The 26,732-nt window shown below is 42.3% G+C and overlaps 1 protein-coding gene across 1 annotated transcript in view; it reads right to left on the reverse strand.

The window, feature by feature from the left end:
- Positions 1-679: 679 nt before the first annotated feature.
- Positions 680-26,732, reverse strand: part of LOC132393566 (E3 ubiquitin/ISG15 ligase TRIM25-like) — a 29,952-nt gene continuing 3,899 nt past the window's right edge. The window contains exons 2-8 of the mRNA XM_059968994.1: positions 26,159-26,254; positions 21,669-21,899; positions 15,972-15,994; positions 10,672-10,779; positions 8,457-8,552; positions 5,776-5,957; positions 680-4,763 (exon numbers count right to left, since the gene is read on the reverse strand). Of these exons, the coding sequence (XP_059824977.1) occupies positions 5,807-5,957; positions 8,457-8,552; positions 10,672-10,779; positions 15,972-15,994; positions 21,669-21,899; positions 26,159-26,254 (705 nt within the window). The 3' untranslated portion in view covers positions 680-4,763; positions 5,776-5,806. The remainder of the gene's footprint in view (positions 4,764-5,775; positions 5,958-8,456; positions 8,553-10,671; positions 10,780-15,971; positions 15,995-21,668; positions 21,900-26,158; positions 26,255-26,732) is intronic.

Here is a 26,732-nt window from a genome sequence, read left to right on the forward strand (position 1 = left end):
AGAGATGGGCTTGCCCAGGTGGATTGGAGGATACTGTTGGGGACGACAGCAGAGCAGTGATGGCTGAAGTTTCTGGGAAAAGTTCAGAAGGGGCAGGATAGTTATGTCCCACAGAGGAAGAAGTTCTCAAATGGCAGAGGTAGGCAACTGGCTGACAAAGGAAGTTAAGGAATGCATAACAGCCAAGGAAAAGGTATGTAAGGTTGCCTTTTGTTGGATCTTAAAAGCATCCCAATCATCCAATTTACCACTCACTGTTGCTACCTTATATGCCTTGTAAAATCCAACAAAAGGCAACTAAAAGTCTACAAGAAGGAAAAGATTAAATATGACGGCAAACTAGCCAATAATATAAAGCAGGATACCAAACATTTTTTAAGTGATATAAAGAGCAAAGGGGAGGTGAGAGTAGACATTGGACCCCTGGAAAGTGAAGCTGGTGAAGTAGTAACGGTGGACAAAGAAATGGCAGATAAGCTTACTTTGTATCTGTGGAAGACACCAGCAGTGTGCCAGAGGTTCACGAGTGTCAGGAAGCAGGAGGGAGTACCATTACTAGAAAAAAAGGAAAAATTGCTGGGCAAACTCAAGGGTCTTAAGTTGGATTGGTCACTTGGACCAGATGGACGACATCCCAGAGTCCTGAGAGAGGTTGCTGAAGAGATAATGGATGCATTGGTCATGATCTTTCATTTTTAATCTTTATATAAAGACAAATACAAATCAGAGAAGTTATATCAAATACATATTCCAATAGAAGTATTAACAACAAACAAGGAGTGTACACTGTCAAAATCATATATAGTATAATACTGGCTCCTCAATATCCACAACTCCTCTTAACAATTCAAGAAAAAAATCAAAAATTGCCATTATTTAGAAAAAGAAAAAAAACACTAAACTAACCTAAAACAAAAAAAAGACTAGACATTCTATTTGAGGATATAATTACAAAAAAAAGGGGAAAAATCCTTCCGGTAAAATCTGAAAAGTCACGGAGAAGAAGAAAGAAGATTACCTAAAAAAGTGGAAAAAAAGGTAAAAAAAAAGAAAATTTAAATCATATGAAAATATTGAATGAAATGTTGCCAGATTTGCTCAAGTTCAAAAGGTGTATCAAATGTCCAACTTCTAATTTTCTCCAAGCTTAAACACCACATAATGGAGGAGAGCCAAAAAAAAAATAGTAGGTGGATGAGGATCTTTCCAATACAACAAAATAGCTCTCCTGGCCAATAAAGTTGAAAAAGCTATAATACATTGAGCAGAAGCAGAAACATTTCCTGCTTCCTTCGGTGTGATCCCAAAGATTGCCGTAAGTGAATTAGGTTGTAGGTCCAAACCTATGACTTTGGATAACGTTCTAAAAACATCTCTCCAAAAATTATTTAATTTTATACAAGACCAAAACATATGAGTTAAGGTAGCCACCTCAGCATTACATCTATCACAGGTGGGATTTATATTAGAAAAAATATGCGCTAGTTTATCTTTTGACATATGCACCCTGTGCACTACCTTGAACTGAATCAAGGAGTGATGGGTGCAAATGGATGAATGGTTGACTAAATGATAAATTTTATTCCATTGATCATCTGAAAGTGACTCCCGAAGTTCCAATTCCCAAACACGTTTAACCTTATCATTAGACATCATTTGTAAATCCATAAGCCGTTTATATATAATGGCTATCAATCCTTTTTGAGATTCTTTGTCCTGTTTATTATTTATTGTAATGCCTGCACTGTTTTTGTGCACTTTACACAGTCCTGTGTAGGTCTGTAGTCTAGTGTAGCTTTCTCTGTGTTGTTTTTTTAAACATAGTTCAGTCTAGTTTTTGTACTGTGTCATGTAACACCATGGTCCTGAAAAACGCTGTTTCATTTTAACTATGTACTGTACCAGCAGCTATGGTCAAAATGACAATAAAAGTGACTTGACTTGACTTAAGCTGAAAAATAACATCTATCATATTTGGTAAATGAGCAAATGGATAGTTCGGTAATAAATCTCATAAAAAATTCCTAACTTGTAAATATCTAAAAAATTGTGCGTTAGATATATCATATTTATCCACTAGCTTCGAAAAAGGCATTAAAGAGTTCTCTAAAAACAAATCTAAAAAAGTTTTTATTCCCTTAGTTTTCCATATTAAAAAGGCTTTATGCAGAATTGATGGCTTAAAAAAAGTTGAGATGGATATTACTAGAGAGAACAAAGTTATTCAAATCAAAAAATCTGTGAAACTGAAACCAAATTTTTAATGCATGTCTAACAATGGGACTAAAATCTTGTCTACCAATCCTAGAAAACAAAAAAGGAAGAGGAGCTGCCAGTAAGGAAGCCGAAGAAAACCCTAACCCTCACCGAGCTCTCCTCCAAGTCCAACCATGACGGACAGTCCTGATTATCTAAACCATAAATCCAAAAAGCAATATAACGAAAATTAATTACCCAGTAATAAAATCTAATGTTTGGTAATGCCAATCCTCCATCTTTTTTTGATTTTTGCAATAAAAATTTACCCAATCTGTAACTTATTATTCCAGATATATGACAGGATCATAGTATCTATTCTATCAAAGAACATTTTCGGGACAAAAGATGGAACAGCTTGAAACGTATATAGAAATTTTGGTAAAATTACCATTTTTATAGCATTTATTCGTTCAATTAATGACATCGTCATAGGCGACCACTTAGAAAGCATTTGTTTTGTAAATTCAATTAGAGGAAGAAAATTATACTTATATAAATCTTTAAAATTTTTAGTAATTTTAATACCAAGATATAGCAATATTAAAAGGTATTTGATCATAATAATCAGAATAATTATTAATAGGAAACAATTCACTTTTAAGTAAATTTATTTTATATCCAGAGAAAATACTGAATTCAGTAAATATGGATATCATAGAGGGAATAGATTTCCAAGGGTCTGAAATACAAACTAATGAATTATCTGCATATAACGAAACCTTATGTAATTTATTCCATCTCTTAATACCCTGAACAGAGTTAGAATCCCGAAGAGCAATAGCAAGCGGTTCTAAAACCAAATTAAATAATAAAGGGCTAAGAGGGCAACCCTGACAAGTTCCTCTATATAATTGTATCTATTATATAAATATATAGGATTGTCAAAGATTGCAGAGAGACATTCATAGGATGCAGAAGTGGGCTGAGAAGTGGAGTTCAACCCGGAGTAGTGTGAGGTGGTACACTTTGGAAGGAGGAACTCCAAGGCAGAGTACAAAGTAAATGGCAGGATACTTGGTAGTGTGGAGGAGCAGAGTAATCTGGGGGTACATGTCCACAGATCCCTGAAAGTTGCCTCACAGGTAGACAGGGTAGTTAAGAAATCTTATGGGGTGTTAGCTTTCATAAGTTGAGGGACAGAGTTTAAGAGACATGATGTAATGATGCAGCTCTGTAAAACTCTAGTTAGGCCACACTTGGAGTACTGTGTCCAGTTCTGGTCGCCTCACTATAGGAAGGATGTGGAAGCATTGGAAAGGGTACAGAGGAGACTTACCAGGATGCTGCCTGGGTTAGAAAGTAAGGATTATGATCAGAGTTTAAGGGAGCTAGGGCTTTACTCTTTGGAGAGAAGCAGGATGAGAGGAGACATCATATACAAGATATTAAGAGGAACACACAGAGTGGACAGCCAGTGCCTCTTCCCCAGGGCACCAGTACAAGAGGACATGGCTTTAAGGTAAGGGGAAGGAAGTTCAAGGGGGATATTAGAGGATGGTTTTTCACTCAGAGAGTGGTTGGTGCGAAGAATGCACTGCCTGGGTCAGTGGTAGAGGCAGATACACTAGTGAAGTTTAAGAGACTACTAGACAGGTATATGGAGGAATTTAAGGTGGGGGGTTATATGGGAAGCAGGGTTTGAGAGTCAGCACAACATTGTGGGCCGAAGGGCCTGTAATGTTCTGTACAATTCTATGTTCTACAATCTAAAATAAGGAGATTTTTGATTGTTCGTTATAACTGTAGCCACCGGGGCATGATAAATCAGTTTGATCCAGGAAATAAATCCCGGACCAAAGTTAAACCTCTCCAAAACCTGAAACAAATAAGGCCATTCCACCCTGTCAAAAGCTTTCTCTGCATCAAGAGAAACAACACATTCAGATTATTTGACTGAGGAATAATATTAAACAATCTTCAAATATTAAAATGTGAATACCTATTTTTAATAAATCCAGTTTGATCATTTGAGATAACAGCAGGTAAAGTACTCTCAAGTCTATTAGCTAAAATCTTAGAGAGAATTATAAAATCCACATTCAATAGGGAAATTGGTCTATAAGAGGCACATTCAGACAAATCTTTTCCTTTTTTAGGAATCAATGAAATTAATGTCTCATAAAAAGTTTTTGGAAGATTCCCAGAAGATATAGAATCAGTGAAAGTTTGACAAAGTTGTGATTTAAGCATTTCATTAAAGGTCTTATAAAATTCCAGATTCGTTCTGTATATTCAAATGTACAGTTAATGCGTGCATGCGTGTGTGTGTGCGCGCACGCGCTTTGTGTATATATATGTATGTATGTACTTGTGTCTATACTTTGTATTTTTTTTATTTTAGCAATACTGCCCATAACAGGCCTTTCCAACCCAGTGAGCCACACTGCCACTCACTTGATATTGCAACCCTGCAATCCACCCTGACAAAAGGCTTCAATAGTTCCATTTAATATCAGAGACATGTATCCAATATACATCCGGATATTCTTGTTCTTCGCAGACACCTATGAAAAAGAAGGGTGCCCCAAAGAGTGAGTGACAGTAAAACATGAGAACCCTAAAGATCCCGTACTCCCCCCCCCCCACACACACACACACACACAAGCAGCAGCAAAGCAACAGGCACCCTACCCCCCCCCCCCCTCACTTAATTCAGCCTAAAGCATCAGGACCTTCCACCCACCAAGCAAATAGCAAAGCCCCCAAGAAAGACCATGATCTGCAGTACAACATAAACTGATTGTTCACCTGGCAATTCAACATACCACAGGCTCTCTCAACTCCCAATACAGGGACAACAAGGCATCACCCTTTCACAGTGAGGGGGAAGACATAACAACACAAGTCACTAATTTGCGATGATAAAGTCTGCTGTGTCATCTTTTATGGAGTTCTCAAGAATCAGCAGCAAACTCTCCCCCATCAATGAGGGAGAGGAGGAGAGAGACAGACAGACAGAGGGGGGGGAGAAAAGAGGGGGAGGGGAAGAGGGTGGAGAAGGGGAGGGGGATGGGGAGAGAGGGTGAGGAGAAAGCAAGAGAGAGGGAGGAGAGGGAGGGAGGGATGGAGAGAGATGGGGAGTGTGGTAGAGGAAAGGGGGAAGACAGGAGAAGGGGAGAGAAGGGAGGGAGAGGATGGAGGAAGGGGAGGGAGGTGGTGTACAGGGGGAGGATGGGAGAGAGGCAGACAGGAGGAGAGGGCGGAGAGATGGTACCTGGGGCAAGGGGACGGGTGGACAGAGGGGGGCCGAGGGGGAGGGGAGAGATGGGGAGAGTGGGAGAGGAAGGGGGATAGGGCAGGGGAAGGGGAGGGGAGAGACAATGCTGAAAGGCGATAGTGAGGGATGGGAGAGGGGAGAGAGATGATTCACTGAGTACAGAAGCCCCCAACAGATGACGACTGTTCCGTGTGTTCTGTTTTCTCCTGTGATGCCCTCAGTCACCTCACACCATGCACAAAAACACAGTTCCAACACATCAAGGAGCTCCTACTCTTTAATTACATAGATATAGTTACCAAAATTCCAAGTCACAGTCATGGTGCTATTTTAGGTCCACAGAAAGCTTCTGAGCTGACCAGACACATTATATATAGCATTCACTATGATTGTCTGGAAGTTTTGATATTCATTCATTAGACTTGCGATCTCTCTAGTGAGTTCATCAAAGTTTAGAGTGATATCCTGAGATTGTGAGATCCTATAAAGATAGAGTGAACAATAGTTTTATTAATTTCCATTTGGAAACCTAAACATAACAAATAATTAACACAAGAACCTGCGTAATCTTAAGTTCTTCCCTGGGCCTCCACTTTCCTCCCACATCCCAAAGGTATGCTTGTTTCCAGGTGAATGGGCTGTTATAAATTGGCCCTAGTGTAAATGTGTGATCTTCCACAATCTGGGCCATGCCATCTTCTTACAGCTACCACCAGACAGGAGGTGAAGAAGTCAGCAGTCTCAGGCCACCAGGTTCAAGAACAACTACATTGAGCACATCTGCAAGGAGCGCTGTCATAACAACAACTATCATCAGACACATCCCCTATCACCCAAATCATGCTCTCTTCTCACTGCTGCCATCAGGAAGAAGGTACAGGAGCCTCGGGACTCACACCACCATGTTCAGGAACAGTTATTGCCCCTCAACCTTCAGGCTCTGAATTAGTGGGTCAACCACTCAACTTCGCCTACCCCATCACTGGGCTGTTCCCACAACCTATGGACTCACTTTCAAGGACTCTTCATCTCATGTTCTCAATTTTTATTGCTTATTTATTATTATCGTTCTCTTTTCTATTGGCACAGTTTGTCGTCTTGCACACTGGTTGCAAGCCTGGCGGTCTGTCATTGATTCTAATATGGTTCTTGGATTTACTGAGTATCACAAACAAGAGAAAATCTGCAGATGCAGGAAATCAAAGCAATCCCACAAAATGCTGAAGGAACTCAGCAGGCTAGGCAGCATCTACGGAAAAGAGCAAACATAGAAACATAGAAATCCAAAGCACATTACAGGCCCTTCGGCCCACAATGTTGTGCTGACCATGTAACCTACTCTAGAAACTGCCGAGAATTTCCCCACCGCATGGCTCTCTATTTTTCTGTTCTCAATGTACCAATCTGAGAGGCTCTTGAAAGACCCTATTGTATCCGCTTCCACCGCTACTGGCAGTGCACTCCACATATCCACCATTTTCTGTGTGGATAAAGTTACCCCTGACATCTCCTCGGTACCTATTTCCAAGTTGTTGGAGAACAAACTGAGAGGCAGGATTTATGAACATTTGCAGAGACATAATCAGATTAGGGATAGTCAGCATGGCTCTGTCAAGGAAAGGCCATGCCTTACAAACCTGATTGAATTCTTTGAGGATGTAACAAAATACATTGATAAAGGTAGAGCAGTGGATGTAGTGTATATGGATTTCAGTAAGGCATTTGATAATATTCCTCATGGAAGGCTCCTTCAGAAACTAAAGAGGCATTGGGTCCAAGGAGACCTTGCTTTGTGGATCCAGAATTGGCTTGCCCACAGAAGGCAAAATGTGGATCGTATTCTACATGAAATTCGGCTACCAGTGGCGTTCCACAGGGAGCTGTTCAGGGACCCACCTCTTTGTGATTTTTGTAAATGACTTGGATGAAGAAGTGGAGGGATGGGTTAGTAAGTTTGCTGATGACTCAAAGGCTGGGGGTGTTTTGGATAGTGTGGTGGGCTGTCGGAGATTACAGCAGGACATCAATAGGATGCAGAACTGGGCTGAAATGTGGCAGATGGACTTCAACTCAGATAAGTGTGAAGTGATTCATTTTGGGAGGTCAAATTTGAAGAAAGAATATTAATGGTAAGACTCTTGGCAGTGTGGAGGATCTGAGAGATCTTGGGGTCCATGTCCATAGGACACTCAAAGCTGCTGCGTAAGTTAACAGTGTTATTAAGAAAGTATATGGTGTGATGGCATCATCAACCGTGGGATCGAGTTCAAGAGCCGTGAGGTAATGTTAAAACTATACAAGAACTTAGTTAGGCCTCACTTGGAATATTGTGTTCAGTTCTAGTCATCTCAATACAGGAAGGATGTGGTTACTATAGAGAGAGTGCAGAGGAGATTTACAAGGATATTTTCTGGATTGGAGAGCATGCTTTATGAGAATAGGTTGAGTGAACTCCTCCTTTTCTCCTTGTAGTGACGGAGGATGAGAGGTGACCTGATAGAGGTGTATAAGATGATGAGAGGCACTGATCATGTGGATAGTCAGAGGCATTTTCCCAGGGCTGAAATGGCTTACATGAGGGGGCATAGTTTTAAGGTGCTTGGAAGGAGGTACAAATGGGATGTCAAAGGTCAGTTTTTCATGCAGAGAGTGGGGGGGGGGGCATGGAATGCACTGCCAGCAACTATAGTGGAGGTCAATGCAATAGGGTCTTTTAAGAGACTTTTAGATAGGTACATAGAACTTAGAAAAATAGAGGACTATGTGGTAGGGAAATTCTAGGCAGTTTCTAGAGTCGGTTACATGGTTGGCACAACATTGTGGGCCGAAGGGCCTGTAATGTGCTGTAGCTTTCCATGTTCTAACTCTCTTGACAGTGATACTTGTTGGCAGAGAAATACCTTGAGACTTTGCCATGTTTCACACAGTATCATGATCCCACGGAATCACTTGAGGCAAGACATGGGTTTCAGACTCATACCTGGGCCTCTGATTGAAGGATTGATTTGGATTCCTGTGGCTATTTTTTAAACCTCTAGTGGCATTGTATCCCATATTGTAAGCTGGCTCTTCGTACCTAAAATGAAAGCAATGATAAAACAGTTATTTAATAAGCAGTCATTTTACGCTGTTTGGTATTGCCAATGGTCGATACCAGAGGACTCACTTGAAGGTGAGTTTAGGAAGGTTTAGGGGAGATGTCAGAGGTAGGTGTTATTTATTTATTTATTTATTTATACACAGACTGTGATGGTGGCCTGTCAAGGGTGGTGGTAGAGGCCGATATGTTGGCCATGCTTAAGAGGCTCTCTGTCACTTGTATGAAAAATGGAGAGTTATGGGCTGTGTAGGAGGGAAGGGATGGAAGGTGTGAAGTAGATTTATAGAGGTTGGTACATCATCTTAGGCCAAAGGGCCCGTACTGTGCTGGACTGTACTATGTATCTCGAATTCAAGTTCAAGTTCTCGTTTATTGCTAAAAGAAACAACATTCCTCTAGACCAAGGTCCACAACACAGGGCATCATCATTTTATTTATAGAGGTACAGTATGGAACAGGCCCTCCTGGCCCTTCGAGCCAAGCCACACAGCAACCCACTGGTTTAATCCTTGCCTAATCACGGGACAATTTACAATAACTAATTAACATACTAATCGGGTACGTTTTTGGACTGTGGGAGGAAACAGGAGATGTAGTCATGGGGAGAATGTACTAACTCCTTACAGGCAGTGACGGGAATTGGACCCGAATTGCCTGCACTGCAAAGTGTTGTGCTGACCACTACACCACCACGTGCGCCGCGCACGCACGCACGCACACACACACAAAATCTAAAGTAACATTACTGCAAATAAATTTTAACAAATTAACAAGGTGCAATTATGACACAAGTTCAAAAGTGAACAGTGTATCACTGCCAGCGCTTCACATGTGATGTGACCTGGGTGTTGGCAGGTGTCTTCGGCCCATTGACTAAGCTGATTATCAAGTACCCATATACATTTATCTCATTTACCAGCATTTGATCCATCATCTCTGTGCCTTGGCATTCCAGTACTTGTCCAGATAGCTTTTAAATGCTGAGCGAGTATTGCCTCTGCTACCTGCAAATGCAGTGTGTTCCTTCAGATTCCCTTTAACCTCCATACTCCTCACCTGTTAGGGGGAGGTTTCACTGACCACCTGAACATTTCCTCTTATAATATGCCTCTCATAACATCATTCTCCCTTTCCGTCTAACAGTCAAAGTTCAAAATACATTTATTATCGAAGTATGTATAAATTATACAACCTTTGAGATTCGTCTGCTTACAGGCAGCCGCAAAGCAAGAAACCTGAAAGAACCCATTAAAAAAAAAGACCAACACCCAATGTGCAGGAGGAGGGAAAAAAACACAAATCATGCAAACGATAAAAGCAAGCAACAGCACTCAGGACAGAACAAAAGCGAGTCCGTAAATATAAAGCCCCGAGCAGCTGGAGCATGCCCACAGCCTCAGTTCATCACACAGTGGAGTAAAACGTCATGGAGTCTGAGACACAAAGCCCATAGCAGTCTCACTGCCTCAGAGAATGAGTAAATGTTGCAGACCAGTGTTATTTCATTATCTCATCCACACAATTTCTCCTGACTGCTAAACGTGTAACACTTCACCCACAGTCAGTCACAACATGGAAGTAGGCCATTCAGCCTATTTGGTCCAAACTAGCACTATGTGAAATCCAGTCATTCACCATTTGCTGATTCTCCCAAAGTTCTGCAAAGTCTGTATTATCCAAACCCCTTTGAATAGTAAATTTTAATTCTCGCCACCTCTAAGCCTGGATATGTATTCCAAATCCTAATCACTCTGTGTACAAAAATATTTATCTCCTATTCTGCCAATCAACATGAAACTCTATCTCCTTTTTGACCGCTCCACAAACATAACTGTCTATCTGCACTGTTTGAATTCTTCATGATTTTAAGTGCCTCTATCAAATCCCTTATTCAGCCTCGCGAGGAGAATAAATGGGGTTTCTCTAAATCAGGCGTTCCCACTCTGGAGTCCATAGACCCCGCGTTTAAAAGTATTGGTCCGTGCACCAAAAGGGTTGGGAACCCCTGCTCTAGATTTTCCCATCTTCCATAGTTTCAATGATTCTCAAGATCTCATGCATCATGTTAGGCAAGATGTGGGCTTCAATCTCATACCAGTAATTCCTCATGGAGGGCTGACTTGGATTCACATAGACATAGTTATTGGATCTATACTGTGTAGTTCCTCCCGAAGCTTTTACATCATTACCCAGTTGAGAACACCTGCAATGAGTCAGAATCAGACATACATGATGAAATTTGTTATCTTTGCAGTAGCAGTATAATGCAATATATAATAATAGAGAAAAAAACACAAATTACAGTAAATATATACACATATATTCCTGATGGTAGCAATAGAACAAGGCATGACCTGGGTGATGGGTGTCCTTAATGATGGATGCTGCCTTTTTGAGGCTTCACTCCTTGAAGATGTCCTGGATACTGTCAGAAACACACTGAGTCTCAGCAATTTGCAGAACGGTAAACTTTATTCCCGCACCCTTCTACTATAATAGTAGGCACTTACCCGGTGCGTCCTGGGGACTTCCAGTACCAGGTACTGTCCCCTTCTCCCCGTTTACCGCTCTGCGCTGTCCGGATATCACTCGCTCAAGCCGCGTCGGAGCAACGTGCAAGGAGTCAGGGACCGCCAAACTCGGCGGGGTGCACCGTCTCCGATGTCCTTCCTCGTGTCCACCGCGGCCGGAGTGTGGATCCCGGACGAGCCCCCACGTTGTCAGAAACACACTGAGTCTCAGCAATTTGCAGAACGGTAAACTTTATTTTTCGAGTCTGCAGAGTCGGACCCAACCAGCTCCTGCTAGATTGAGTGCCGAATTACACTTTGCACAGTTTTTTATACCCTACTTGTTTACGACTTTGTGAGTTGCACCCATGTGAGGTGCAGACATTCTTCCTTAATCTCATTACAAAATTACAAATGTGATTACCCTTTGGCCCACTTATCAGCCTCAGCGCATTTTGACCGTTATTGTTCAACCGTTAAGCATGTCTTCCCGTTACCCGTATCGCTTCTTTAATCAGCAAGCTATTGTTTCATCCTCATTTTGCAAATTGGTTTATACGTTGCCCTGCAAGTTGCTTTGCACGCTCTTTCTGTGTCAGCACATTCTAAATGGACTCCTTAAGTACAGTCTTTAATTTAATCATTTCTCTCACTATGGAGACTAGTGCCCCTGATGGAGCTAACTGTGTTTACAATGCTCTGCAGCTTATTTTGATCCCGTGCAGGAACACCCCCCCCCCATACTAAACTGTGATGCAGCCAGCCAAAATGCTCTCCACGGGATATCTGTAGAAATTTACGAGTGTCTTTGTGATATACCAAATTTCCCCAAACTCCTAATGAAATATAGCCGCTGTCATGTCTTCTTTGTAACTGCATCGACATGTTGGGTCCAGGATAGACCCTCAGAGATAGCAACACCCATGAACTTGAATTTGCTCACTCTTTCTATTTCTGATCCCTCTAGGAGGACTGGTGTGTGTTTTTGTTTTACACTTTCTGAAGTTCACAATCAGTTATTTGGTCTTACTGATGTTGAGTGCAAGGTTGTTGCTGCCACACCACTCAACTAGCTAATAAATCTCGCTCCTGTACGCTCTCTCCACACCATCTGAAATTCTGCCAACAATAGTGGTGTTGTCAGCAAATCTATAGATGGGGCTTGAAATGGCCAAAATAATGTAAACTGTTATTTAGAATAAAGAATGAAATGCCTTCCTGGCAGTGGATTCTAGAAATAATAAGCACAAGGGATTCTGCAGATTCTGGAAGTACGTAACGACACACAAAATGCAGCAGGTCAGGCAACATCTATGGAAATGAATAAACAGGCAATGTTTCACACCAAGCCACTTCATCAAGATCTGAAAGGAAGGAGGAAGATTCCAGAATAAGAAGGTGGGGGTGGGGATCTGAAAGGAAGGGGGAAGATTCCAGAATAAGAAGGTGGGGGTGGGGATCTGAAAGGAAGGGGGAAGATGCCAGAATAAGAAGGTGGGGGTAGAGATCTGAAAGGAAAAGGTGGGGGTGGGTATCTGAAAGGAAGGGGGAAGATGCCAGAATAAGAAGGTGGGGGTGGGTATCTGAAAGGAAGGGGGAAGATGCCAGAATAAGAAGGTGGGGGTGGGGATCTGAAAGGAAAAGGTGGGGATGGGGATCTGAAAGGAAAGCGGAAGATGCCAGAATAAGAAGGTGGGGGTGGGGATCTGAAAGGAAGGGGGAAGATGCCAGAATACAAAGGTGGGGGTGGGAGGGGGAGGAGTAGGAGGACAATCTAGAAGGTATTGGAGTATAAAAATATTATGGAGTATAAAAGTTGTATTATTTGCTGTGTAACCAAAACTATGTAGTCAGCTTGCTATGCATGTATCCAAAATGAAATCCTAGGAATGTAGTGTTAAAGGTAGCTAAAGAGATGTAGATTAGAACATTGGTCAGTTCTGAATTTGCTATTTGCTATGTATGTACCCAATTTAGCAGGAGAATAAAATATTAAGAATGTTAATGAAAGGTAGCTAAGAGATGTAGATTAGAACATGATTAAGTCAGGAAGTATTAAGAATGTAAACTTGCTATTTGCTAGAGAATGAAATCTTAGGAATGTAAAAGACAATGGTGTGTTAATGAGAGGTAGCTAAAGAGATGTAGATTAGAACATGATTAAATCAATGGGTAAAAACAATAGGGGCAAAAGATGTATAGATCGATTACATATGCTAATGCAACTGGACCAGGAGATTGCTATAAAAAATGCTGTGTCCAAAAGATCGGTGGGCAATCAGCGAATAGCTCAATGATTGTCTCAGCTTTGATTTGCAAATTAAAGTTTAACCCTTCTTGAAGAATCTTCTGCGTCTCTTGGTCATCTCTGGGGCACAAAAAACCACGACAAAGGTGATAGGTGGGTAACTGTCTCCAGAGTTTACAGAGAATGGTGTGAAAAACAAAAAACATCTCGTGAGTGGAAGTTCTATGGTTGAAAACACCTTGTTAGTGAGAGAGATCAGAGGAGAATGGCCTGATTACTTCAAACTGACAGGAAGGCAGAAGTAGCTCAAATAACTATGTGTTACAGCAGTGGTGTACAGAAGATCATCTCTGAATACACAACATGTTGAATCTTGAAGCCAGGTGGGTGGGGGAGTGGGGATGAAGTAAGAAGCTGAGAGGTGATATGAGGAAAAGGTAAAGGGCTTAAGAAGAAGGAACCTGATAGGAGAGGAGAGTGCACCATGGGAGAAAGGAAAAGAGGAGGGGCACCAGAGAGAGGTTATAGGCAGATGAGGAAAAAAGGTAAGAGGTCAGAGTGGGGAATAGAAGAGTGAAGGAGTGTTTTCTAACACTCCTTTTACTCTTAACTAATTAATTTCAAGATTAGCTTTATGTATCGCATATACATCAAACCATACAGTGAAATGCCTTGTTTGTGTCAACGCCCAACACAGTCTGAGGTTGTGCTGGGGGCAGCCCACAAGTGCAGCCATGCTTCTGGTGCTAACACAGCATACCCATAATTTAAAATCACAATCCCCTCATTACCAACCATTCTTCTAAAGGTAAATGGTGAAACCTATTTCACTCTTGTCAGGTAAGCTCTTAAATTTACCTACCATTACTAAATCTCTCCTGAGATTCCTTCCTTCAGAATTAGGACCAGTTTTATTATCACTGATCTGCACTCAGTGCTCTCCTGATTGGGCACACCTGCTCATTAATGCAAATATCTAATCAGGCAATCATGTGGCAGAAACTCAATGCAGAAAACCATGAAAATATGGTCAAGAGGTTCAGTTGTTCAGACCAAACATCAGAATGGGGAAAGAAATGTGATCTAAGTGACTTTGACTGTGGAATGACTGCTGATGCCAGACAGGTCGGTTTGAGTATCTCAGAAACTGCTGATCTCCTGGGATTTTCATGCATAACTGTCTCCAGAGTTTACAGAGAATGGTGTGAAAAACAAAAAACATCTCGTGAGTGGAAGTTCTATGGTTGACACCTCGTTAGTGAGAGAGATCAGAGGAGAATGGCCTGATTACTTCAAACTGACAGGAAGGCAAAAGTAGCTCAAATAACTATGTGTTACAACAGTGGTGTACAGAAGATCATCTCTGAATGCACAACATGTTGAATCTTGAAATGGATGGTTTACAGCAGAATACCAGGAACATACACTCAATTGCCACTTTGTAAAGTACAGGAGATATCTAGTAAGGTGGTCACTGAATGTATATTGTCAAATATGTTGCGTTGTGACAACAGTACAGTGCAATACATAAAAATTACTATAAATTACGACAAGAATATTCGAAGACGGTGAGTAGTTTCATGTTTCTCGGTATACACATCACTGAGGACCTCAACTGGTCTGTACATACTGGGTGAAAAAAGTACAATAGCGCCTCTTTCACCTCAGGTGGTTGAAGGAGTTCGGCATAAATCCCCAAATCCTCAGGACCTTCTCAGGGGCACCATCGACAGCATCCTGGCTGGCTGTGTCGCCGCCTGGTATGGGAACTGTACTACCCTCAATCGCAGGGCACTGCAGAGAGTGATGCAGATAGCCCAGCAAAACTGTGGACGTGAACTTTCCTCTGTTCAGGACATTTACAGCAGCAGGTGTGTAAGAAGGCCCTGAAGGATCATCAGGGACTCCAGCCACCCCAACCACAAACTGTTTTAGCTGCTTCCATCTGGCAAATGGTATGGCATCATTAAGGCTTAGACTGACAGGTTCCAAAACAGTGTCTTTCACCAGGCCATCAGATGCATCAATACACATTGATTTGATTGTATATCTGACTGTACATACAGGTACACAAAACAATTATGTAAACAATTTTGGTGTATGGGCAATATCCTCCCATGTTTCCCTTCCTCATTGCTTGTACATTGCGACAGAGATGCAACGTAAAGATTTTTACTCCCTCATGTTGTGAGATGGATGCAAGAGATAACATAAATTCTAATTCTAAAAAAAATGGATAAGTAGTGAAAAAATGAGCGAAATAGTGCGGGAGTGTTTATGGGCAATGTTTAGAAATCTGATGTAGAGGGAAAGAAGCTGTTCCTAAAACATTGAGAGTTGAGTGAGGAACACATCAGGTTGGGCAGCACCTGTGGAAGGGAATAAATAGTTGACTTTTCAGGCTCAGACCCTTCATCAGGCCAGAAGAGAAGTGGTGATGACGACATAAGGAGGAATATAAAACTCATGCCTTGTTCAGTCTAGAAGTGGTGTGGTGGGCCCTCACTGTGTGTCTCTATCCAGGAGATTAGCAATGTCACTAACTGGATTTCTTGTCCCAACCGATGTCTCCCTGAACTCCTCTCCCACGTAATGAAGTGCCCAGTTGGAAACAGAGCCTGTGTATCTGAGACTCACCTTAAAAGAAGCTGTTTCACATCCTGTTAAATAAAAGAGAAGAAATCAATCAACACAAATTCAAATAAATGGGCAGCAGGATAGAGTTCCTCCAGCATTTTGTGAGTGTTCCCTTCTGCCATTTAGTTCTTGAATGAATTGGCAAACCCTAATCACAACATCAATTTAGTAACACTATAACCACTCTCCTCCAACCTTATCATAGGGTTTAAAGGCTTGCGTGCCTCAATGATCCTGAGAGCTTGTTGGCTGCTTTCAGGACTTTATGCTTTGGCTCTTGGTAGGATCACCCATGCCAGACAGGTCAAAGGGTAGAGGCCACCCTTTGACCTCTACCTCAGCTCAAGAATAACAACCCTGATTGGTAGTAAAATAAAACTGCAATAGGAGCGGCAATGAAGAACCCTTGTATTTCTGAATGTAACTGTATTCCTGCATCTCCACCCCAAACTTGCATGACTGACAGTGGTGAAAACCAAGCTACTAACATGATGGAGGGAGCCCTGAATACTGCCACAGACAAAGGACCTTCATTGCTGCAGTAAATGCCAGAAGTGTATTGGGTAGTAGTAGCATAACAGCTCTGATCACTACACAAAAATGGATTTTGGTTTTTTTTTGTTCTATTTGTGTATTTTTCTTGTAAAAAATGTATAATTTTTGCTTAATTTATGATATTCATGTGAAAGATCCTAATGCTGTAAGTAAGTTTTTTATTGCATCTTTGCATAAAGTGACAATCAGAATCAGATTTAATATCACCAGCATAATTCACGACATTTGTTTTGCAGCAGGAGTACATTGGAATGGATACTAATGAAACATATATAAAGTACAAGATATATATCTATAGATCGATATCTAGGTAGGTCAGTCGATATCTAGGTCAATCGGTCGATAGATCGATCGAGATATATATATATATTGGCAAGCAAAAGTTTGGGCACCCTGCATGATCAGTACTTAGTAACACCCCCTTTGGCAGGTATCACAGCTTGTAAGTGCTTTCTGTAGCCAGCTGGAGTCTTTCAATTCTTGTTTGGGGGATTTTCGCCCATTCTTCCTTGCAAAAGGCTTCTAGTTCTGTGAGATTCTTGGACCGTCTTACGTGCACTACTCTTTTGAGGACTATCCACAGATTTTCGATGACATTTAGGTCAGGGGACAGTGAGGGCCATGGCAAAACCTTCAGCTTGCACCTCTTGAGGTAGTCCATTGTGGATTTTGAGGTGTGTTTAGGATCATTATCTTGTAGAAGCCATTCTCTTTTCATCTTCAACTTTTTACAGACGGTGTGATGTTTGCTTCCAGAATTCGCTGGCATTTAATTGAATTTATTCTTCCCTCTACCAGTGAAATGTTTCCCGTGCTTAACAGTTGGAGAGGTATTCTTTTTATGAAATTCTGCACCTTTTTTTCTCCAAACATACCTTTGCTTATTGTGGCCAAAAAGTTCTATTTTAACTTCATCAGTCCACAGGACTTGTTTCCAAAATGCATCAGGCTTATTTAGATGTTCCTTTGCAAACTTCTGATGTAGAATTTTGTGGTGAGGACACAGGAAAGGTTTTCCTCTGATGACTCTTCTATGAAGGTCATATTTGTGCAGGTGTCGCTGCACAGTGGAACAGTGCACCACCACTCCAGAGTCTGCTAAATCTTTCTGAAGGCCTTTTGCAGTCAAATGGGGGTTTTGATTTGCTTTTCTAGCAATGCTACAAGCGGCTCTCTTGGAAAGTTTTCTTGGTCTTCCAGACCTCAACTTGACCTCCACCATTCCTGTTAACTGCCATTCCTTAATTACATTACGAACTGAGGAAACGGCTACGTGAAAACATCATTTATTTTAATATTCAGAGTACTAGGCAGCTGCTTAGAGGAGCCCATGGCTGCTGATTGTTGGGAAAAGGTTTGAGGAGTCAGGGTATTTATAAAGCTTTGAAATTTGCATCACCTGGCCTTTCCTAACGATGACTGTGAACAAGCCATAGCCCTAACACACAAATTAAGGCCTGAGACCTTGGTAAAAGTTATCTAAGAGCTCAAATCTCTTGGGGTGCCCAAACTTTTGCATGGCGCTCCTTTCCTTTGTTTCACTCTAAAATTGTACAAAACAAAAATTATACACTAATCTTGCTTAAAATGTTGAAAATAATGTTTCATCTTTAACTTTATGACCTTTGGAGATCCGTTCATCTTCTACTCGCTTAACTATTCACAGTAATACAAATTTTGACCGGGGTGCCCAAACTTCTGCATGCCAATTAAATCAAGTAATTAGCCCATTCAGAAATCTGATGGCAGAGGGAAAGAAGCTGATCGTGAAACACTCGGTTTGTGTCTTCAGGCTCCTGTACTTCCCTCTTGATGGTAGCAAAGAGAAGAGGGCATGTCATGAGTGCTGGGGGTCCTTAACGATAAATCTGCCTTTTCTGAGGCATCACCTTTTGAAGGTATCCTGGATGTCGAGGAGGCTAGTGACCATGATGAGATTGACACAAATCCTTCTTTACTCTTCTTTAATCCTTCTTATCAAGTGGCCCAGTAAAGCCCTCCCAACCACTGAGCACATCTAAATGAAACAGCGTTGTAGGAAAACAGCATCCATATTCAGAGATGTGCACCATCCAGGTCATACTCTCTTCTCACTGCTGTCATCAGGTAGAGGATACAAGAACCTCAAGACTCACACCACCAGGTTCAGGAACAGTTACTAGCCTTCAACCATCAGACTCCAGAATAAAAGGGCATAACTATACTCATTTGCCCATCCACTGAGATATTCCCACAACCAATAATCTCACTTTAAGGACTCTTTATCTTGTTATTTCATGTTCTCGTTATTTATTGATATTTATTTACATTTGCATTTGTAGTTTGCTGTCTTCTGCACTCCGGTTGATCTTTCATTGATCATGTTATACTTACAATTCTATAGATTTGCCCGCAAGCAAAGGAATCTTAGGGTTTTATGTGGTGACATGTATATACTCTGATAATAAAATTTTATATTGAACTTTGATCTCTCACTCACAGATAAGAGGCAATGCAGGGCGGCCATTTTACTTCCTTACTTGGGAGGTGGAATGGAATACAAGCATCTGGAGAAGATGTGCTTGGTCACAGCGGCGGGGGGGGGGGGGGGGGGGGGGAAGGGAGGGTGGGTGTAAACTCCGTACAGACAGTAGCCGAGTTCAGAATTGGACCCAGTTCCTACTAGGTGTGAGGTTGCATTTCTAACTGGTGTGCTGTCGTGTCACTGCTGACAAAAGCCATAAGACAAGGGAGCAGAATTACGCCATTTGGCCCATCAGGACTACTCTGCCATTTCATCATGGCTGATCCATTTCCCTCTTAGCCCCAATCTCCTGCCTTTCCCCCGTATCTCTTCACACCCTGACCAGTCAGGAATCTATCAACCTTTCCCTTAAATATACAGAAAGACATGGCTTCCACCGCTGCCTGTGGCAAAGAATTCCACAGATTCAAAATACTGACATCTGCTAAATGAGCTTCAACCTTCAGTATAGTCTGAATCAGATCAGAGGCCACCTCAAAGCTGTTTTGTTAAAAAAACAAATAAAGTACGATAGCAATAAACTCTTGACACCACACTCTACCACATTTTGGCCTTTACACGTTATAATTTGTCTGCACTGCACTCTCCCTTTAACTGGAGCAATCTTCACACACCCTCAGGGAAGTTGTTCAGGAGCCACACTCCCTGATTCAGAAACGGCTTCTTCCTCTTTACCATTGGATTCTGAACAAAGTTCAAAGTACATTTTATCATCAAAGTACATACATGCCGCCACATACAACCCTGAGATTCAGTTTCTTATTGGTATACTTAATAAATCGACAGAATAATAACCATAACAGATTTAATGAAAGACTGATCAACTGGGGCATTCAAGCAGAGTGCAGAAGACAACAAAACTGTACAAATACAAAAAGAAGAAATAATAAATATATGTATGTGTGTGTGTGTGTGTGTGTGTGTGTGTGTGTGTGTGTGTGTGTGTATGTGTGTGAGTGTGTGTGGTGTGTGTGAGTGTGTGTGTGTGTGTGTGTGTGTGTGTGTGTGTGTGTGGTGTGTGTGTGTGTGTGTATGTGTGTGGTGTGTGTGTGTGTGTATGTGTGTGAGTGTGTGTGTGTGTGTGTGAGTGTGTGTGGTGTGTGTGTGGTGTGTATGTGTGTGGTGTGTGTGTGTGTGTGTGTGTGTGTGTGTTGCATTGTATCTCATTGTATATATGGGAAGGGTGTGTGTGTGGTGTGTGTGTGGTGTGTCTGTGTGTGTGTGTGTGTGTGTGTGTGTGTGTGGTGTGTGTGTGTGTGTGTGTGTGTGTGTGTGTGTGTGTGTGTGTGTGTGTGTGTGTGTGTGTGTATGTATATAAGAACATGAGCTGAAGAGGAAGGCAAATGCCATGTTAGAATTCATTTCAGGAGGTCTAGAATACAAGAACAGGAATGTGATGCTGATGCTTTATAAGGTACTGGTGAGGCCTCAATTTGAATATTGTGAATTGTTTTGGGCCCCTCATCTTATAAAAGATGTGCTGGCATTGGAGAGGGTCCAGAGGAGGTTCACAAGGATGATTCCAGGAATGAAAGGGTTATCATACGTTTGATGGCTCTGGGCCTGTACTCGCTGGAATTCTGAAGGATGGGGAGGGGCATCTCACTGAAACCTTTCGAATGTTGAAAGGCCTAGACAGAGTAGATGTGGAAAGGATGTTTCCCATGGTGGGAGAATCTAAGACAAGAGGGCAAAGCCTCAGAATAGAGGGGCGCCCTTTCAAAACAGAGATGCAGAGAAATTTCTTTAGCTAAAGGGTGGTGAATCTGTGGAACTTGTTGCTCCATGAAGCTAGGGAGGCCAGGTCATTTGGTGTATTTAAGGCAGAGATTGATAGGTTCTTGATTGGACTTGGCATTAAAGGTAACGGGGAGAAGGCCAAGAACTGGGGTTGAGGAGGAGATAGAAAAAAGGATCAGCCATAATTGAATGGCGAAGTAGACTCAATGGGCTAGATGGCCTAATTCTGCTCCTATGTTTTGTGGTCCAAGAATCCTTGAAAGTGAGTCTATTAGTTGTGGGAACATTTCCATAATGGGGCAAGCGAAACTGAGTAAAGTTATCCCCTCTGGGTCATGACTCTGATGGTTGAGAGGTAATAACTGTTCTTGAACCTGGTGGTTTAGGTTCTGAGGCTCCTGAATCTTCCTCCTAGTGGCAGCAATGAGAATGTCTGACCACTGACTTATTATTCTTCTATTGCCCTACCTATCTATACACCCATCTGCCCTCTTATCTATCTAGTGTACAAGATATTAAGAGGCAAAGATCAAGTAGGCAGCCAGAGACTTTCTTGCAGGGTGGAAACAGCTAATACGAGGGGCCATAATTATAAGTTGATAGGAGGAAAATATACAGTGGACATCAGAGATAGATTTTTTTTTACACAGAGAGTGTCGCGTGCATGGGGTGGTGGTAGACACAGATACATTAGAGGCATTTAAGAAGGTCTTAGGCACATGGATGATTAAAAAATGAAGGGTTATGTAGGAAGGAAGGGGCAGATTGATGTTAGTGATCAGCACAATACTGTGGGCTGTGAAGCCTGTACTGTGCTGTAATGTTCTAAATACTGGGAGGGTTTGTCTGGGAGAATCAAAATGAACCACATTGAGTACCTGAATGAAGGAAAGAGGGTCCTTGTGCTCTTGAGACTTCACTTCTTTGTCTAGTATTTGAACTTCTTTAATCTTTTCCCTCAGTGAATCTGAGCAGATCTTGATCTGGGAGATCACTCGGTCCTTCTCTGCATCGATCTTCTTCAGTGCTGACTCTTCATCCTCTTCCAATTTCTTCCTCCATTTGGAATACTCATTCGACAATGTTCTCTTCAGCTCCTCAATGTGTTTCTGAAAATTCACCAGAGCAAGAACAGAAACTTTAACTTAAAGCTTTCCTCTCTGACCTTAACCTTCAGATTTCTGGTCGCCCTATCCTTAGAAAAAGTCTGCGTCTATCGATCTAGATAAATATGCCACGGTAACATAGCTGTTAATGCAACACCATTACAGCCTAGGGTGTCAGAGTTCCAAGTTCATTTCCGGCATCCTCTGAAAGAAGGTTTGTACTTTCACCCTGTGACCATGTGGGGGTGCTCTGGTTTCCACACACATTCCAAAAGTCTACCAGTTAGTAGGTTAATTGGTCATTGTAAATTGTCTTGTGAGTAGATTAGGGATAGATAGGCAGGTTGCTGGGAAGTGTGGCTCCTTGAGCCAGGAAAGCCTGTTCTGTGCTGTATCTCTAAATAAATAAAACTAGGCCCCTCGTGAACCAGCGTACCAATCATGTGTTGGAGAGCTATGACAGAGGAGGCAGCGCAAAGGTCTGGGAGTGAAGTTTAAAAGGGAAAGCTTCGCGGGGAACTCAGCTATAACCGATGCACCGATCTTGTGTGTTGGAGAGCAGGGAAGTTTCCAGTATAAAAGGGAAACACAGCCTGGTGGAGCGGTCATCGACGGAGTGGTCTGAATCAGAATGGTAGGGCTTTGGCTCATTCGGGCTTCAGCAAGGTAAGTGGGTAAGTGGGCTTTGCTTTTCTCTTGCATTTTTTGAGGAACAGAGAACATGTCTACAGGGTTAGTACTTTGCTCTGGCTATCGTATGTGGGAATCCTGGGAATCTTTCAGTCTCCCTGATGGCCACATCTGTGCCAGGTGCACCGAGATGCAGCTCCTGAGGGACTGTGTTAAAGATCTAGAGCTGCGGCTTGATGACCTGCAGCTTATTAGGGAGAGTGAGCAGGAGATAGGTAGGAGCTACAAGGAGTTAGTCACCCCGAGGCTGCAGGAGTTAGACAAGTGGGTGAGTGTCAGGGAAAGGAAGGGAAGAGCTCAGATAGTAGAGAGCACCCCTGTGGCCATCCCCCTCAGTAATCGTTATCTCTCGCTGTTGAGTGGAGTAGCACGACAGAAGATGACCACGGCGATCAGGTCTCTGACACTGAGCCTGATTCTGTGGTGCAGAGGGTGAGAAGTAGATGAGGAATGCGGTAGTCGTAGGGGATTCCATAGTGAGGGGAACAGACGGAAGGTTCTCTCAGCCTGATAGAGATACCCACATGGTGTGTTGCCTCCCAGGTGCCAGGGTACGGGATGTCTCAGATACGGTGCAGAATATTCTGAAGGGAGAAGGTGAACAGCCAGAAGTACAAATGACATAGGTAGAAAAAGGGAGGAGGTTCTGAAGAGAGAATACAGGGAGTTGGGTAGGAAGCTGAAAAGCAGGACCTCCAGGGTGGTAATCTCAGGATTGCTGCCTGTGCCACGTGCTAACGAGCACAAGAAGAGCGTGATCAGGCATATTAATGTGTGGCTGAGAGACTGGTGTAGGGGGCAGGGTTTCGGGTTCCTTGGTCACTGGGGCCTCTTCTGGGGGAGGTACGACCTGTACATAAAGGACGGGTTACACCTGAAACTAAAAGGGTCCAATATCCTAGCAGGCAGGTTTAATAGAGCTGTTAGGGAGGGTTTAAACTAATTTGGCAAGGGGATGGGAACTGGAGTGATAGGTCTGAAGAAGGGACAAACAGAAATAAATCAAAGATAGCGTGCAACAGAGATGATAGAAAGGGCAGGCATGATGAGTTACAGGGCAATAGAGGCATTGTGTAGTTAAAACTGAAAGCAACAAATACTGGACTGAGAGTGTTGGATTTGAAAGCATGCAGCACAAGAAGGAAAATGGACGATCTTGAAATTCAGCTACAGACTGGCAAGTATGACATTGTGACTACCCCTAAAACTTGGCTAAAGGAAGATCTGAAGGTGATAGGAGAGCTTAAGGTTAAGGAACCCTTGTGGAACAGTGATCACAATATGATCGAGTTCACATTGAAATTTGAGAGAGAGAAACTGAATTCCAAAGTGTCGGTATTTCGGTGGAATAAAGGAAATTACAATGGCATGAGAGGGGAACTGGCTAAGATTGACCGGAAATGGACACTAGCAGAAAAGATAGCAGAGCAGTAATGGCTGGTGTTTCTTCAAGAAAAATGAGGGAAGTGCAAGACCGATATATTCCTAATAAAAAGAAATTTTCAAATGGAAGAAGGACACTACGGTGGCTCACAAGTAAAAAGCAAAAGAGAGGGCATACAAGAAAGCCAAAGCAAGTGGGAAGATAGAGGATTAGGAAGCTTTTAAAAACTTGCAGAAGGAAACTAAGAAGGTCATTCGGAAGGAAAAGATGAATTATGAAAGGAAGCTGGCAACTAATATCAAAGAAGATACTAAAAGCTTTTTTAAGTGTATAAAGGATAAAAGAGAGTCGAGGGTAGATATAGGACCAATAGAAAATGACAGAGATATTGTAATGAGAGACGCAGAGATGGCAGAGGAACTGAATGCATATTTTGCATTGGTCTTCACAGTGGAAGACGTCTGCAGTATACCGGACATTCTAGAGTGTCAAGGAAGTGAAGTACATGCAGTGAAAATTACGACTGAGAAGGTGCTCAGGAAGGTTAATGATCTGCAGGTGGATAAATCTCCTGGACCTGAAGAAATGCACCCTCGGGTTCTGGAGGGAGCAGATGGAGAGATTGCATTGGCATTAACAACGATCTTTCAAGAATCGATAGATTCTGGCATTATACCTGATTTCTGGAAAATTGCAAATGTTACTCCACTATTTAAGAAGGGTGGGAGGCAGCAGAAAGTAAACTATAGACCTGTTAGCCTGACTTCAGTGGTTGGGAAGTTGTTGGAATCGATTGTTAAGGAAGAGATTACAGAGTACCTGGAGGCCCATGACAAGATAAGCTAAAGCCAGCAATGGTTTCCTAAAAGTAAAATGTTGCGGAACAGACTGCTCTGAAAGAACTGCTAAATGAAATACCTACGGCATTAGAGTAAAGATGTGAACCAGGGCATTTGATAAGGTTAAACAATTACAGAGAAAATTTACAAGGCTGTGGCCAGGTCTGGAGGACCTGAGTTATAAGGAAAGATTGATAGGTTAGGACTTTATTCCTTGGAACGTAGAAGATTGAAAGGAGATATAATAGAGGTATGCAAAATACAGACTCAGTGTCCACTTTATTAGGTATACCGGTATACTGGTTTGTTATTGCAAATATCTAATTGTTCAGCCATGTGGCCGAAACTCAATGCATACATGCATCCAGAAGTGATCAAGAGGTTCAGTTATTGTTCAGACCAAACATCAGAATGGGGAACAAATGCGATGTAAGTGACTCTGACAGTGGAATGATTGTTGGTTGCCAGACAGGGTGGTTTCAGTAGCGGACACTGCTTGTACTTAAAGCAAAAATTAATAGGTTCTTGATTAGTGAGGGCATCAAAGGTTAACAAGTCAAGTGTATTGTTATTTAACTACATACATGTATATAACATATATAACCGTATATATAGAAAGACGTTTCTCCAAACCAGAATATAAAACACAGTAGCACACATTAAACAATAACTTATGAAGGTAAGGATAACATCCACAGATGAATCACACAAAATAACCAAATAAAGTGTATAAATTTATCACTGTAAAGAACAGATTAGCCAGTGACACTTCAAAGGCGATGAGGCAGGGAGTTCACAAGCCTAATGGTCTGGGGGAAGAAACTGTTTCTCATCCTGACCATTCTTGCTGTTATGTATGGGAGTCTCCTGCCTGATGGTAGAAAGTCAGAGGATGCTGGATGGATTGGTGGGACCCTTAACAACACTAAGAGCCTTGCGTATGCGGCGCTCCTGACGAATGTTTTCGGTGGATGATTGGGAGACCCCTATGATCCTCTCAGCTGTTCCCACATTCTTTTGCAGGGACGCCTTGTCCAATGTTCAGCTGCTCCCATACCAGCTGGAGATGCAGCTTGTCAGGCACTCTCAATGGTGCTCCTGTCAAATGGGGGTGGGGAGGGGGGGAGCCTCAATCTCCTTAGGAAGCTGAAGCCCTGTAGTGACTTCTTGTTCAGGGAGGTCATATGGGACCAGGAGAGGACCTAGGAAGAAAGCAGGAGATGGAGCTGACTGGATGGGTCAAATTCCCTACTGATGCTTGTATGTCTTATGGATTTATAGTTTTATGGGATATTTCCCAGCTCGTAAGCACATCATCTCCGTATACAATTGCTTGCAGCCATCCTTACCTCTATTTCCTTTTCATATTCCTGCAGATTCTGCTCCTCACTTGTCCAATCGCTCTGATACGTAACAAGGTTCTGCATCTCTCTCTTTAGATTCCCCTAGAACAGTAATAACGTAAAGGCTTCAGAAAGTGCACTGCCATAAAGAATTCAGAAAAAATAAAGGGCGTCGCCAGAATTTGCCTCAGATGGGAAGTGGCAGGGTGATCTTGAACGAAGAGATACAACTACAAGGTTAGGGGAGTATGGTAGTATAGTGGTTAGCACCACTCTTTACAGTACAATTCCCACCGCTGCCTATAAAGAGTCAGAATATCCTCCCCATGATTGCATGGGCTTTTCTCGGGGTGCTCCAGCTTCCTCCCACAGAAACACAGAAACCCCACAACACAACACAGGCCCTTCAGCCCACAATGCTGTGCCGAACACATACTTACTTTAGAAATTACTTAGCCCTGTATTTTTCTAAGCTCCATGTACCTATCCAGGAGACTCTTAAAAGACCCTATTGTATCCGCCTCCACCACCATCACTGGTGTCATCTCCTCTGTACCTATTTCCACCCCCTTTCACTTTA

The sequence above is a fragment of the Hypanus sabinus genome, chromosome 4 (genome assembly GCF_030144855.1).
Source record: "Hypanus sabinus isolate sHypSab1 chromosome 4, sHypSab1.hap1, whole genome shotgun sequence".
NCBI classification, from domain to species: domain Eukaryota; kingdom Metazoa; phylum Chordata; class Chondrichthyes; order Myliobatiformes; family Dasyatidae; genus Hypanus; species Hypanus sabinus.